Here is a 12,354-nt window from a genome sequence, read left to right as displayed (position 1 = left end):
CACAGACCTACATAATTCAGATGGTTGCTTGTCTCTGCATGTGTGCATGGCGACAAACCTCGGTTGCACTCATTCACGGTGGCTCTTCTGCAGTATTGGATGAATTCATGGAGTATCGTAACAGTGCTCGTCAAGTATGTGTGTGTGTTTTTTTCCAGGTGAAGACATTATTTTCCTAGTTAACACAAAAACCTCTCAGATCAGTTTACAATTGCATTTAGTACCTAGCACATACCAACATAACACCTGAAATGATTCAAAGATGGCAAATAAGCATCAATCAAAATGAATGTATGTCGGTGATCTATTCTTCATTTCAAGTTTAGTAGTTAGCGCAATACTGCAAATAAGAGAAACTGGGTAGCATTTACAGTAGGTGGCTAATGCAGTGGCGTAGCTACGTGATGGCCGGCCTCCCACCCCTTCCCCAGAGAATTTGAAATTGAGAGTTTTGTTTCATTGTGATTTTTCGATCTGACTTGAATGAATGGGCCAACCGCGGTATGCAAAACGGTGTCGACCTTGAGTGACAATCAATCACTCTGTTTAGCTGTTAGCTAGCAAACCAGTGCATGACACAGAACAGAACTATGAAATAGTGCTCGAAAGCAAAGAAATGGATAATCTCGAAAATGAAGCTCAGCAAAATGTTCCTTTAATGTTGAGCAAGGTTCTGAAGATGTATTTTATTTTGTGAAACCCCAACTGTAAAATCTTAACATTCATTGTTTGGTTAATCCTGCGATTGGCTGGCAACCGGTTCAGGGTGTCCCCCGCTTACTGCCCGAAGACGGCTGGGATAGACTCCAGCACCCCCGCGACCCTTGTGAGGATAAAGTGGATCGGAAAATGGATGGATAGATGTTTGTTTGGTTAATGCATGGGATTGAATTCAATTCGTACTTAGCCAAACACATGCTTCAATGATTCCTTGCTATGCAGTATGACGCATGCTTAATCGAATGCCTCGCACTAACCGATGTATTAGACCAGTGGTTCTTCACCTTGTTAGAGGTACCGAACCCAACCAGTTCATATGCACATTCACGGAACCCTTCTTTAGTGAAAAATAAAAATGATTTTTTTTTTTACAAATTCAAGACACTAAAAAACACATTTATTAAAAACAGAAAAGTAAATACAATGACATGGCCTAAGTATATACTGTATATATATATATATATATGTGTGTGTATATATATATATATACAGTATTTTTTATTTTTTTTTCATTGTACGACGTATGATCACGACAGTCACACGTTGACTACTGAGCGAACTAAATTTCCCGCAGCACCGATTGGACAAGCAATGTAATGTGATCATCTGCAACCAGTGATGGCCAAACAGGTGTGTCATAATTCATTGACATGTTGAGTCGGGTGTGTCTTAACCTCCATGGCAGAGGCTCCGTCGAACCCCTGAGATCGATTCACCGAACCCCTAGGGTTCGATCGAACCCAGTTTAAGAACCACTTTATGAGACTCATCACATCAGCAGTCACATTCATGCAAGCAGTTACTAAAATTCTAATGTAAAGCTCTAGAGGCTGTGTTTCAAATTTATTCTAGCCGGGCTCCCCAGAGGCCGTGGCTTCCTGCTCTGATGGTGTTAAACTTGGAGTCTGATAAACAGCCTCAACCACATTGCAGAAACTTCAGCTGCTTTCCTGTGCGCGTTTAGAGTGAGTGGGCGGATTCCATAGAAACACTTGCACAGCATCCATAAAAAAAAAAAAAAAAAAAAAAAAAAAGCTTGGTGACTTTCCACAATGGAGCATCGTAATGCACGGGTCAGGCCAAGGAGAGTTCCACTCCAGCTTTTTGGGAGCAGAACACTTCAAAAATGCCCTTCCATTTCCATTTGATCTGTACCTCTCAAATATTTCAGATATTTTTTTTTTCTCTGCCGGTGCTCACATTACACTACAACTTGCTTGTCCTGTTTACCGAGAAGAGACAACAGAATAATATCAACGCATCTGTCACTATTAAGACATTCATACTCCGTATATTCAGGCAAGTGCAAGTGTAAAAACAAGACGCGTTAGTTTCACATCAAATGTGGCCCTGATGATCCATTTAAGAATCAGCATTTCTTGGACCATGCTTGTCACGTATGTTTTATGTTGTTGTTGTTTTGCAGGTGGGGAAATGATTGTCTCCCAGTTAATCCAAACATCTGGCAGATGGGAAAAATACAGATTGACAGTTTGACCTACAGGCTATTGTAAAATCTTGGAAATAGTCCTTTTTTCCCCTCCCAAGATTTTCCAAATGATTGAATACTGCATTTGAATGCAAGTAGTCATTCTTTCTCCTTCTGTTCCATCTTCTCTCAACTTACCCCTACTGTATTTATCGAGCACTTTCAAACAGCCATCGCTGCATACAAAGTGCTGTTCTTCTTCTAAGTTAAAACTTTCTCCAATTTAATGAAAGGAATTTAAATCCAGTAGCATGCCACCAAACGTGGCTTTCCGGCATCCTGGCAATTCTGTCATCACATTCACTGCTTTGCCTAAAAGTGAGTCACTGTCCCCACTGAAGAAAATATTTCAGATGAAATTATTAATGTCGTTATATAACTAAAGTACTGTATCAACATTCACAGCAGCGCTATTGTTAAAGTCACTGCTATCCATTTCTGTATTTGCTTTTGCTCAAGGGCAGGGCCATAACAAGTCAGTGTATATGATTTATTACATCATCCTCCTACCACATTTCATAATAGCCAGCCTTCCATCCTCTGTACCACAGCACAAGGTCACGTCATCGCTGCATGTAGATGAAGGACTCGAGCACCACAGCGGCTAGTTCTCTACTCGGTCCCTTCCTGTGCTGTTAAAATTTTCCCATGGAGGAGTCGAAGACATTCACTAAGGAGGAATCTTGAATTCCTTGAGGATCAGACGATCATATTCAATTCCTGCCACGGTGAACAGTTTTCCAGACCACTCGGCATTGTATTATGCCACATAACAGTATGTGCAACTCAACGTGGGTGCTTCCCAGATAGCCCATATGCTATAAATAGGAAGCAAATGACAGGAACTGCCTGGGTAATGATTCAAACAGAGGATGAGAGTAGCCAAAGGAAAAAAAATAATACAGAGGCTCACGTCTCCACTTTCCACAAGGACACGCCGAGTCTAGTGCAATATGTTTCGACACACAATTATCAAATAAAGACAAATGTGGCAGAATTGTACATGTGACGTGAAAATAATCACCTCGAACATCGACAGAAGTAGCTTTATGACACACGCAATACGGTCCCATCGTGTTAATATTGGTTTCTCTTCAATGTGTTTTGTCCCAAAAAGCAGACGTCCGACTATTTGCACTTCTGGTGTGGTTAACCATAAAGGCGGGAGAAGAGGCTCTATTTAGCTCTAAACAATGATTACATTGACCACGCTGTAATACTTGGTGCATATATATACCGTATATATATATTTTTTTTTTCCCCCCTCGGACATTTTCAAAAGTAGCAAGAGATAATTGAAAGCTCTCATTTGTTGCCCAGTTGGGTTCCTCAAAATACGCCTGCAAGATACATTCCACGCCAAGCCTCCTCCTCAAACACAACAGTGGAATATAAACTCACTCAGAATTAGTGAACAGGTTCCAAACAGTCTCTTCACAATTTAAAACATTTATCGCAAATGCAATTGATGAGATCAGATTTGTTGCGTGTACTTATTCTTTTTTTTAAGCGTATTTATGTATTTGGTACTGTTCAATAAACCCCTAAAAATGGGTACTCCTCAAGAAAAGGCACAGTGTGTATTGTAGTTTATTGAAACAATATCACATATGCTCCATAATAACGTCCACAGATTTGGCAATTCTTTTGATACTGTAATCACATTGTTGAATTGCACAGAGACTGTAAGGACACCGCGACCATTACTGTACTCCATTTATGCCAGTTTGTCATGAAAATTCACACAATCCATAATAATTCACGTCAGGTAGTAGCAATAGAGACGTTTTAAGACAAAAAGTACAGCTTTTCACCCATTCACAGCATGCGGTACTAAATTGCCGGAGACACACCTCTGTGGTCATGCCAAATGAGTTGCTGAGTGAAAGAAAATTTGCCTTTAAAAACGTGAACAGCAAGCTTTTCACTGACAAAGCACATTAAAAACACTGCCTTAATTTAGAAGCTTCTCTAGTAAAAAACACAAACGGTTGGATCGCCACATTAACAAGAAAAGACACTATAAAGTGTGACAGGAATTTAAACACTAGTAGGTTGCATCTAGAGCAGAGATGGGCAAATGGCGGCCTGTGGGCGGCATGCAACCAGAATTTGAGTACCCCTTGATTAATCCCCCCTGAGCCCCCCCCCCCCCAAATATAATTTAGAAACCCCCAAAACTCAAAGAGCGCTGATAAACATTCAATATATGTTTTCCACAAAAAGCAGGAGGTAAATGGGGAACAGACATCCTGGAAAAAAGGGGAAAACATATTGAAACAAATTCACACCCCCCCCCCTCCCACCCCCGGCAAAAAGTGCTAATTTGCGGCTGCCGAACTGCAAATAGGCGACTGTAGTTTTAAATTGTAATATCATCATTCACCAATAGATGGCAGAAATGGCTTAGTTGCACTTTCACTGGATTTTATTACTGCCCGATACATGAGTAGGCCTATCATTCCTAATCTTTTTTTTTCTTCCAGATTTGGAATAATAAGGACAAACAGTCATAACATTAAAATTCTGACTGACTTGATTTTTGCACTTTGCTGTTCAGCAGTAATGTGCCTTCCTTGAATAGTAATTTGTATGCAAGAGAAGCCTTTGTACTGGGAAAAAAATAATCTGGGGAAAAAAATCACAGTATTTGGTTATTTTGTACTTTGTTGTTTGTTAGAAACCATTTGTTGTTGGGTTGGGATAGTGGATCGTTTATACATGCACTATAAAGTGTATCAGCAAAAAAAAAAAATACATTTATTAAAAGCACATATTTTGCACATATACACTTATTGTGCCCATATCTAAAATAGTATTTTTGTTGTTACTGATCATTTGAATAAGGTGTCTTGCAACAGGGAGAGTTGAAAAACATGCAGGAGAGCTGCCCTCCAGGGCCTGAATTTGACACCTGTGATCTAAAACATGTCCCCAAGCTCAGTAAAGATTGTGAAACAAGTGCATTAGAGTACCGTAGTGTCAATCAAGTCAAATGTGTCCCATAAGGTCAATATAAAGATTCCGTTCTAGCAGCCATTCGGTTACGCATTGGCACAAGTGGACATCAAGAGCGTTTCCCGTCATTGGCGTCTGCTTGCCTCATGCCATTGAAATATTATATTTCCATAAATCGAACATGCACGTCTCCAGTTACAAGCCATCTGTCATTCGAGTTAAATTAGCGTCGCTGCAGCTTTACCGTTCTCAATTGCCCCATCACACACGGAAGGCAAAGTTAAAACAAATTGACACAAGAAAAGCGATAGACTATCGTGTAATCCAAGGACATGAAAGAGACACACAAGATTGTGTTATCTGCTCTTCTCACCTGTTCGGCCGTACAGAGGTGCTGCTGCTGTTGTCCGCGCAGGATGCGGCCGCCGCGACTGCCTGGACTCACCAAGTAGCAGCTGGCCGCCGGATAGGCGGAGCGCGTGGCGCAGTACTCGATAGATTTGTGGGAAATGTAGTCTAAGTGGGTCTCCACTGCGTCGTGCCGGTCGGACCGATCTGCAGTTCTACAAACCTCACCTGTTATTTAAAATATAGTTTAGACAAAGTAAAATAACTAATTAACAGTACGCGAATAACCCTGACCACCGTGTCATATTGAATGTGCTGATATGAAACCCGTGTACAAATAATTACTCCTCTTCTGACGTGAAAAAAACATTTTAATTGTTAAAATTATGATTATTTCAACCGTATTAATTTCAAAATCAAATGAGCAAGCCTCCAAAATTATTACAAATGGAACGAATCTGCCTCTGCTCCTTCAAAACTACATTTACCTAATGTGCTGTCATTGACAAACATGGCGGCCTCCACGAGAGCTGCAGAACCTTACGTCTCTGATTCTAAAAGTTCTCCTCCAGCTGGTCCGAGCATGGAAAGTCCAGTGATTCATTACAGTATGGTCCTGGATTATCTTATTGGGGACAAGAGGACCGTGAAGGACTTGAACCCCGGTGTCATGGGGGGACTCCCAGTGCCTCCTAAAAGCGAGGAGCAGAAGAGAATAGAGAGGGCAATGGAGAGCTGCGCTTTCAAGTCCATTTTGGCCTGCGTTGGAGGTACAGTAAATATAATTAACCTTTTCAAGTCATCGTGCCTAAAATGAAACACATTTGTGGGCACATAAGTGTTTGTCTTCTATCATTGCTTCTGCCGGCTACTGTCTGATTCGAAGGAAAACGATGTCTGCACTCAGTTGTGTGTAATGGTGATCGAAGCTGAGATGCACTTTGAACAATAGAAAACGGTAAAATAATAAAATCATCCAACAAATGACATTCAATTAATCGATGAATTGACGAGCCCAAGTTGGAACAAATTAATTTCAGAGTACAGAGATGATTCGTTCGTAGGTTATAAACAGGTACATGTTTTGATTGATTTGATCATCATTGTCATGAAAGGTTACATTCCTAATATCTACCAAGTCGGTGTTTCCATCTTTTATTGTTTGTTTTGCACAGGGTTTGTCCTCGGGGGAGCGTTTGGTGTTTTCACTGCAGGCATAGACACCAACGTTGGTTTTGATCCCAAGGACCCGCTAAGGACCCCCACAGCACGAGAAGTCCTCAAAGACATGGGCCAGAGGGGCATGTCCTACGCGAAGAACTTTGCCATCGTGGGTGCCATGTTCTCCTGTACAGAATGCATCATAGAATCGGTATGATAACACGACAAGTCTTTATTTTGTGCACAACATGCAGGATACAGCAAAACACCACTTCCTAAATATGCGTGAAACTCAGCACTTTGACATTGATAAATAAAACATTTACATACTGATAACCTCATTGTCAATTGTATGTCATGTTGTTCATTTTGTGATTTTAAGTCTGTGAAATGGACCTGAAAATGCAATTCCACCTATATTGTTGGATTTAATTTAGAGATAAAATTACATTAAGTTAATTATATAGAAAATATTTTTCACAAACTTGGCATGATTTGACACCACCGATGAATGATGGTACAGAGGAAGTCATAAAGCATAGAATATTTTTAATAACACATTTCCTCACTTTTTCTTTTTTAACAGCCCAGTATAACCAAAGTAATGTTTTTTTCGTCCTCTCCACATAATGTTCTTTAGGACAAAACAAAAAGGCCCAAAATAAAAGCTAAACATGTGAAGACTGATTTGTGCACCGACGTCTCAAGTGATGTAATACATGGCATGTGTAACATGCAGATTAAAATCCCTGTAACATGAAAATAAATGTATTTGAAATTTGACATACAAACACATTGAAATGCTGAAAACAAATGTAATAGCATAGCTCCACAATTGAGTAATATGTAGTTCTTAAGAAGTCTTTGCACACATTTTCAGCAATTATCTTCAATTATGTACAATGCATTTAGAAATAAACTTCTGAAATGCACTTGACCTGGTCTTTAAAGACTGCGGAGTTCATTTCCTCCAACATTCAGATGTGATCAAATAATGAATGAATAAATAATCTATCAGTCTTTCTCTTCCATGTTTTGCCAGATCCATTTTAATATGTCTTATAACAGACTGGGACACAGTGGTTACATTTGTCCAATTTTATTTACAGCACAGAGGCAAATCTGACTGGAAGAATGCCGTGTATAGTGGCTGTATAACTGGAGGAGCAATTGGGTTTCGTGGTATGTAATGCCATATAGATGATGTACTGTATGTAATACTTTTTTTCTCATATCGACTTTTTTTTTCTTTTGCCCCCCCCCCCCCCCCCCCCCACACACACACACTTGTAGCTGGTCTGAAGGCCGGTGTCCTAGGATGTGGAGGATTTGCTGCTTTTTCTGCAGCCATTGAGTATTATCTGCGGTGATGCTCGAAAGTGACTCTGTGGACAAAGAATTAGTCCCTCCAGACGAGCCTGTACAGACCAACTGTAAGGGATCACGACACAATTGGCCTGCAAATGGGAACGTGGTGCAGCAGCCAACTTGAATTCATGATTGGTTGGATTCCTGTGATTGCTGTAAGTGGACAGAAAAACATACTTACTAATGCCTTGTTTTCTGATTGTTGGCAGATCAGTGTGTTGACTTCTGTCAATATGTTAAGAATGATGAGTTGGGGAGAAACACTGGCCACCTTCATGTCATTCTTCTTTTCAGTGAGCAATGTTAATAAGAGTATTTATATGAAGACATTTTGGTCATTTGCGAAGGTTTATTTTCCAATTTACCGGAATCTGTGACCACAAAACAGCTCATTGAGGTAAAGATGTTTTCTTTTCATATTTTTAAGTCATGTTTGTCATGTATTGTGACGTGTCATAAACATTAAATTCCCATTAGAAAGTCGTGAGTAAATTCTTTAAATGAAGACCTCCGATTTGGAGCATTTGCAGAATTGCACAATTTTGAAGAACAAAATCCGGAATTGCCAAACTGTGGTGGGATTGGGCAAACATCTGGGGGAGCAATAATGATGGTCTCTACAATTTACTTGCAAAGTAACAAAAAATGAGACTCAGCAAGGAGGTACAGTAAACACTTTCCCCAAGAATTTCTTGTGTATTAACGTTGTGGAAGAAATCCCATGAAAACACCATGTGCACAAGCTTGCTCCACCCAGTCTCTGCTTCCCTCATGTGGCCATTTTTGGATACGAGGTCAAACCGGAGCACAACACAGCAGGGTATTGGCCTCTGTTCAGACCAGGGCAACCACACTCTGAATCGCACCCTGATAAAATTTGAGGTCCCACAAAAATACATGGTGACAAGAGGACAATAACAGTTCTCTCGAATGGCTGTGTGTGCGTGTGTGTGTGTGTGTGTGTGGGCGGGGGGGGGGGGGCGTTCATGCATACATTATTCTTTTTACTTTTAAAACTAAAGTTGAGTTTCTATTTTATATCAGCGTCCAATATAAGTGTCGCCAGCAGAGGCTGCTTAGAACCTTGCATCTCAGAGCATGAAGAGAACATGCAAACGCCACACAGGAAGGGCTGAGCCCGGAATCGAACCCTCGACCTCTGTACTGTGCGGCGGACGTCCAAGCTAGACAGTCGACCACGGTGCCGCCGAGAGTAAGTTTGTTAAAAATAACGTGTTTCACAGCAGATGCGTCAATTTAACGTGATAAAGGAGATTCGAAGTACCTGTACATTGAATGAGTCAAATAAACACCATAAAACTGCAATAATGCTTTAACCCCCCCCCCCCCAACAACATCCCCCCCCCCCCACACACACAAAATGTATTTTTTTTGTTTATGCGTAAAGGTCATTTACGACTGATAAAACTACAGGTGAGTGTTTAACGTTTGTTTATCAGAGTGCAATTGTAAACGTGGCCATTAGAGGGTCTTTACAGCTCGCATATCAACGGCTGACCACCGTCGAAGAAAAGGAGTCAGCATTATTTTTAAATAAATATGGCACGGCAGATGAGTTGAGTAGCTAATCATTTTCACCAATGTACACGTGATAACGGGGATTAATAGTGCATTTGAAAGTACACTTTTTGAACGAGTCAAATAAGCACCATCAAATTTAAGTACAGTAATGGCTTTTTGGTCTGTTGCTTGGGTGGTGCCACATGAAAAAAAAACATTCATACGTCACAGACGTAAAGCCATTACTGAAGTTTGAAAGGCTGTTTATTTGACAGACTGAAATAAACATCCATGAGGGGGGGTTCCGCGAGAATGGCTGCCTTTCCAGCAGCTCCTATATTTTGTCGTTCTACTTCTTCCTTCCATAACTTTGCTGCTGTGAATTGGGAATTTCTCCATTGCGAGACTAATAAAAAGGTTTTCTTATCTTATTTGACTCGTCAAAGCAACAGGGGTTTTGACAGTAAAAGAAAAAAAAAATCTCAGCAGCGGGTCTCTACGGCAAGCCATTTGAGCATTTATTCCAAATCCTTCATATCAGACATGAGTGTGTTACTATTTGGAATAAATGCTCAAATGGCTTGCCATAGTAAGGTCTCACTCTTCTGTCACGCCCCTCCCTCACTATTTGTGGGTGCTTGGTTTTACGCACCTCACAAGCAGCGGGACCTGCTGGGTGAGAGAAGTCGGAAAACTTCGGTTCGATCGGCATTCACTGTAAAAAAACAAACAAACCGCAGCTTCACCAACTAATCACGAAAGCAATGGCTTCAGAAAGAGAAAACTCAGACGCTGAGATATCAATCACGCTTTCTGATGAGGAAGATAACGTGTTTGAGGTTGACGTTTTCATTGATTCCACGAGCGATGAGGAGGATTTGTGGTGCTTGTCATCCGATAAAAGGTAGAGTTCGTCATGTCGTTTCATTTTAAACTCCACTTTAACTGTCGTAGGGACTTGTTTAGAAACAAGGTGCCTAATGCCATTTGCCACATGCGCGTCTGTGAGAAGCTACTTTGGATAGTAGCACAATCTCACACACATGGATGTCAAACTATCGCGCGTTACAGTTACGGTTGCCCCCGCTCGGGGGACGGAGGGGGTCACAACGGTGCAACGACATTGCATTGTTAAATTGTTAACATACTTTTACGATGGCAACTCGAATTCGTGCCTTTAAAAACGTAGCCGTCCATTCATTTTCCACACTGCTTATCCTCTTAATTGTCGCGGGGGTGGGGTGCTAGAGCCGATCTCGCTGACATCGGGCGAAGAGCAGGCTCGTCAGTCACAGGGCACAGATAGACGGCCTACAACCATTAAACTCTCATTAAACAACCAGCGTGGGTGCAGGCAGCGTGCCTGCTGCACACAAGTCAGGGTTGTGAACCGCTACACCATCAATGAACTCAGGAAAAGTACAAATCATTTTTTCTTTTAACAGGCGGTAACAGCAGACCGCAGTACACAGGCTGGCTTGACCGCAGTAAAACAGCGTGGGTACAGGCTGCGTGCCTGCTGCACACAAGTCAGAGCATGTGAACCGCGACACCATCAGTGAACTCGGGAAAAGTATAACCCATTTTTCTTTTAATAACAGGCGGAAACATGGGGGCAAAAAAGAAAAGGAGAACAAAAAGACGTCAGTCTTGGGGAAATGCGAAACGAGACAACGAGACACTAGCTCTTAAAAATTAGATGCTATGTCGTAATTAAAAGATACCAACTATCTCACCTCACGATAGACTTAAGTCATAATAATGAGAGACAAAGTCATATTAATGAGACACTAGGTCATACTTATGGGATACTATCTCATTATGACAATTGTCGCCAACCACCAATAGTTAAGCATATATGCTGTAAAAGCACAAATGATGGCATTCCTTCCTCGTTTGGCTTCATCTGACAAGCCCAGGAGTTAAATCGAAACGTAATTATGAAATATGAATAATACCTCCACAATAAAAGCTCAAGGAGACCAGAGTGTATTTATCCTATCAAATGAACTTGTGTTCACCAAGATTATACTGATGATAACTCCCTAAAATAACAAATACATTTGGAGAAACTTTATTTTGGTGTGGGACTTTTTGCTTTGTTTTTCTCTGGTGTCTGTAGCCAGGTCAGCACTGCAAATGAGAATCTGTTCTCACTTGTTTTACCTGGCTCAAGATGAATGGATGAATGGATGAATGGGTGAATTGTAGCCACTACAGTCAGCAATAAGGAGCTCTTTGACTGCTCTATCATGTTCGCTTACATAAAGGCCTCCACATTTTGATTTCGATGTAAAATGTAGGTGTGCCATTTAATATTAGACAGTCAATTGCAGCAAATGTACAAAAAGTGACAAGAAATTCTCGCGATAGTTCAAAAATATTGCTTGAAGCTGAAGATACAGTGACAAAATGCCTCATATTTTCATCTTGGGCCGCTTTAGAAAACACACCACAGATGTCACAAAGGCAGCTACAGTAGTTGAAAAGTTCAAAAAGTTTGATTACGGTCAAGAATGGTAAGCGACCACACATTTGAAGAAAATTAAAAATTTCACATCATGAAACACATTTAAATATCTAAAAAAAACAAACATCTCACCTGCAGGCTTTTCTGGAGACTGCAGATTTCATTATTCCCTTAATCACAGCAAGCCATCCAGGTCCTGAAATAACAAAGCAGGCCCAGACCATCACTTTGCCAATGCCATGTTTGACTCTTGCCATTTTACGCTTTTATACCAAAAGCTTTATTTTCACACCGAATGTAACGGGCGTTTATAAATTTA

General features: G+C 40.8%; 2 protein-coding genes across 2 annotated transcripts in view; one reads left to right on the top strand and one right to left on the bottom strand.

Moving 5' to 3' along the window:
- Positions 1–5,614, bottom strand: part of specc1 (sperm antigen with calponin homology and coiled-coil domains 1) — a 49,415-nt gene extending 43,801 nt beyond the window's left edge. The window contains exon 1 of the mRNA XM_086130582.1: positions 5,541–5,614. The gene's annotated coding sequence lies outside the window, so the exon portion shown is untranslated. The remainder of the gene's footprint in view (positions 1–5,540) is intronic.
- Positions 4,526–8,527, top strand: timm22 (translocase of inner mitochondrial membrane 22 homolog (yeast)). The gene is made up of 4 exons (XM_086130585.1): positions 4,526–6,285; positions 6,691–6,887; positions 7,786–7,858; positions 7,970–8,527. The coding sequence occupies exons 1-4, from the start codon at positions 6,027–6,029 to the stop codon at positions 8,044–8,046; spliced, it is 606 nt and encodes a 201-aa protein (XP_085986711.1). The 5' UTR covers positions 4,526–6,026; the 3' UTR covers positions 8,047–8,527.
- The last annotated feature ends 3,827 nt before the right edge of the window (positions 8,528–12,354 follow it).

This window comes from Hippocampus guttulatus, chromosome 15 (assembly GCF_054856545.1).
Source record: "Hippocampus guttulatus isolate MCC_2025c chromosome 15, RoL_Hgut_1.0, whole genome shotgun sequence".
In the NCBI taxonomy this organism is placed as follows: Eukaryota; Metazoa; Chordata; class Actinopteri; order Syngnathiformes; family Syngnathidae; genus Hippocampus; species Hippocampus guttulatus.
This window is presented reverse-complemented; position numbering and strand designations above follow the sequence as displayed.

Excerpts from the sequence above, each read along its gene's own strand:
- timm22 (XM_086130585.1), top strand. The coding sequence starts at position 6,027 with ATGGCGGCCTCCACGAGAGCTGCAGAACCTTACGTCTCTGATTCTAAA. Across the intron at positions 6,286-6,690 it reads CATTTTGGCCTGCGTTGGAG|GGTTTGTCCTCGGGGGAGCG; the intron begins GTACAGTAAATA and ends TGTTTTGCACAG. Across the intron at positions 6,888-7,785 it reads CAGAATGCATCATAGAATCG|CACAGAGGCAAATCTGACTG; the intron begins GTATGATAACAC and ends TTTTATTTACAG.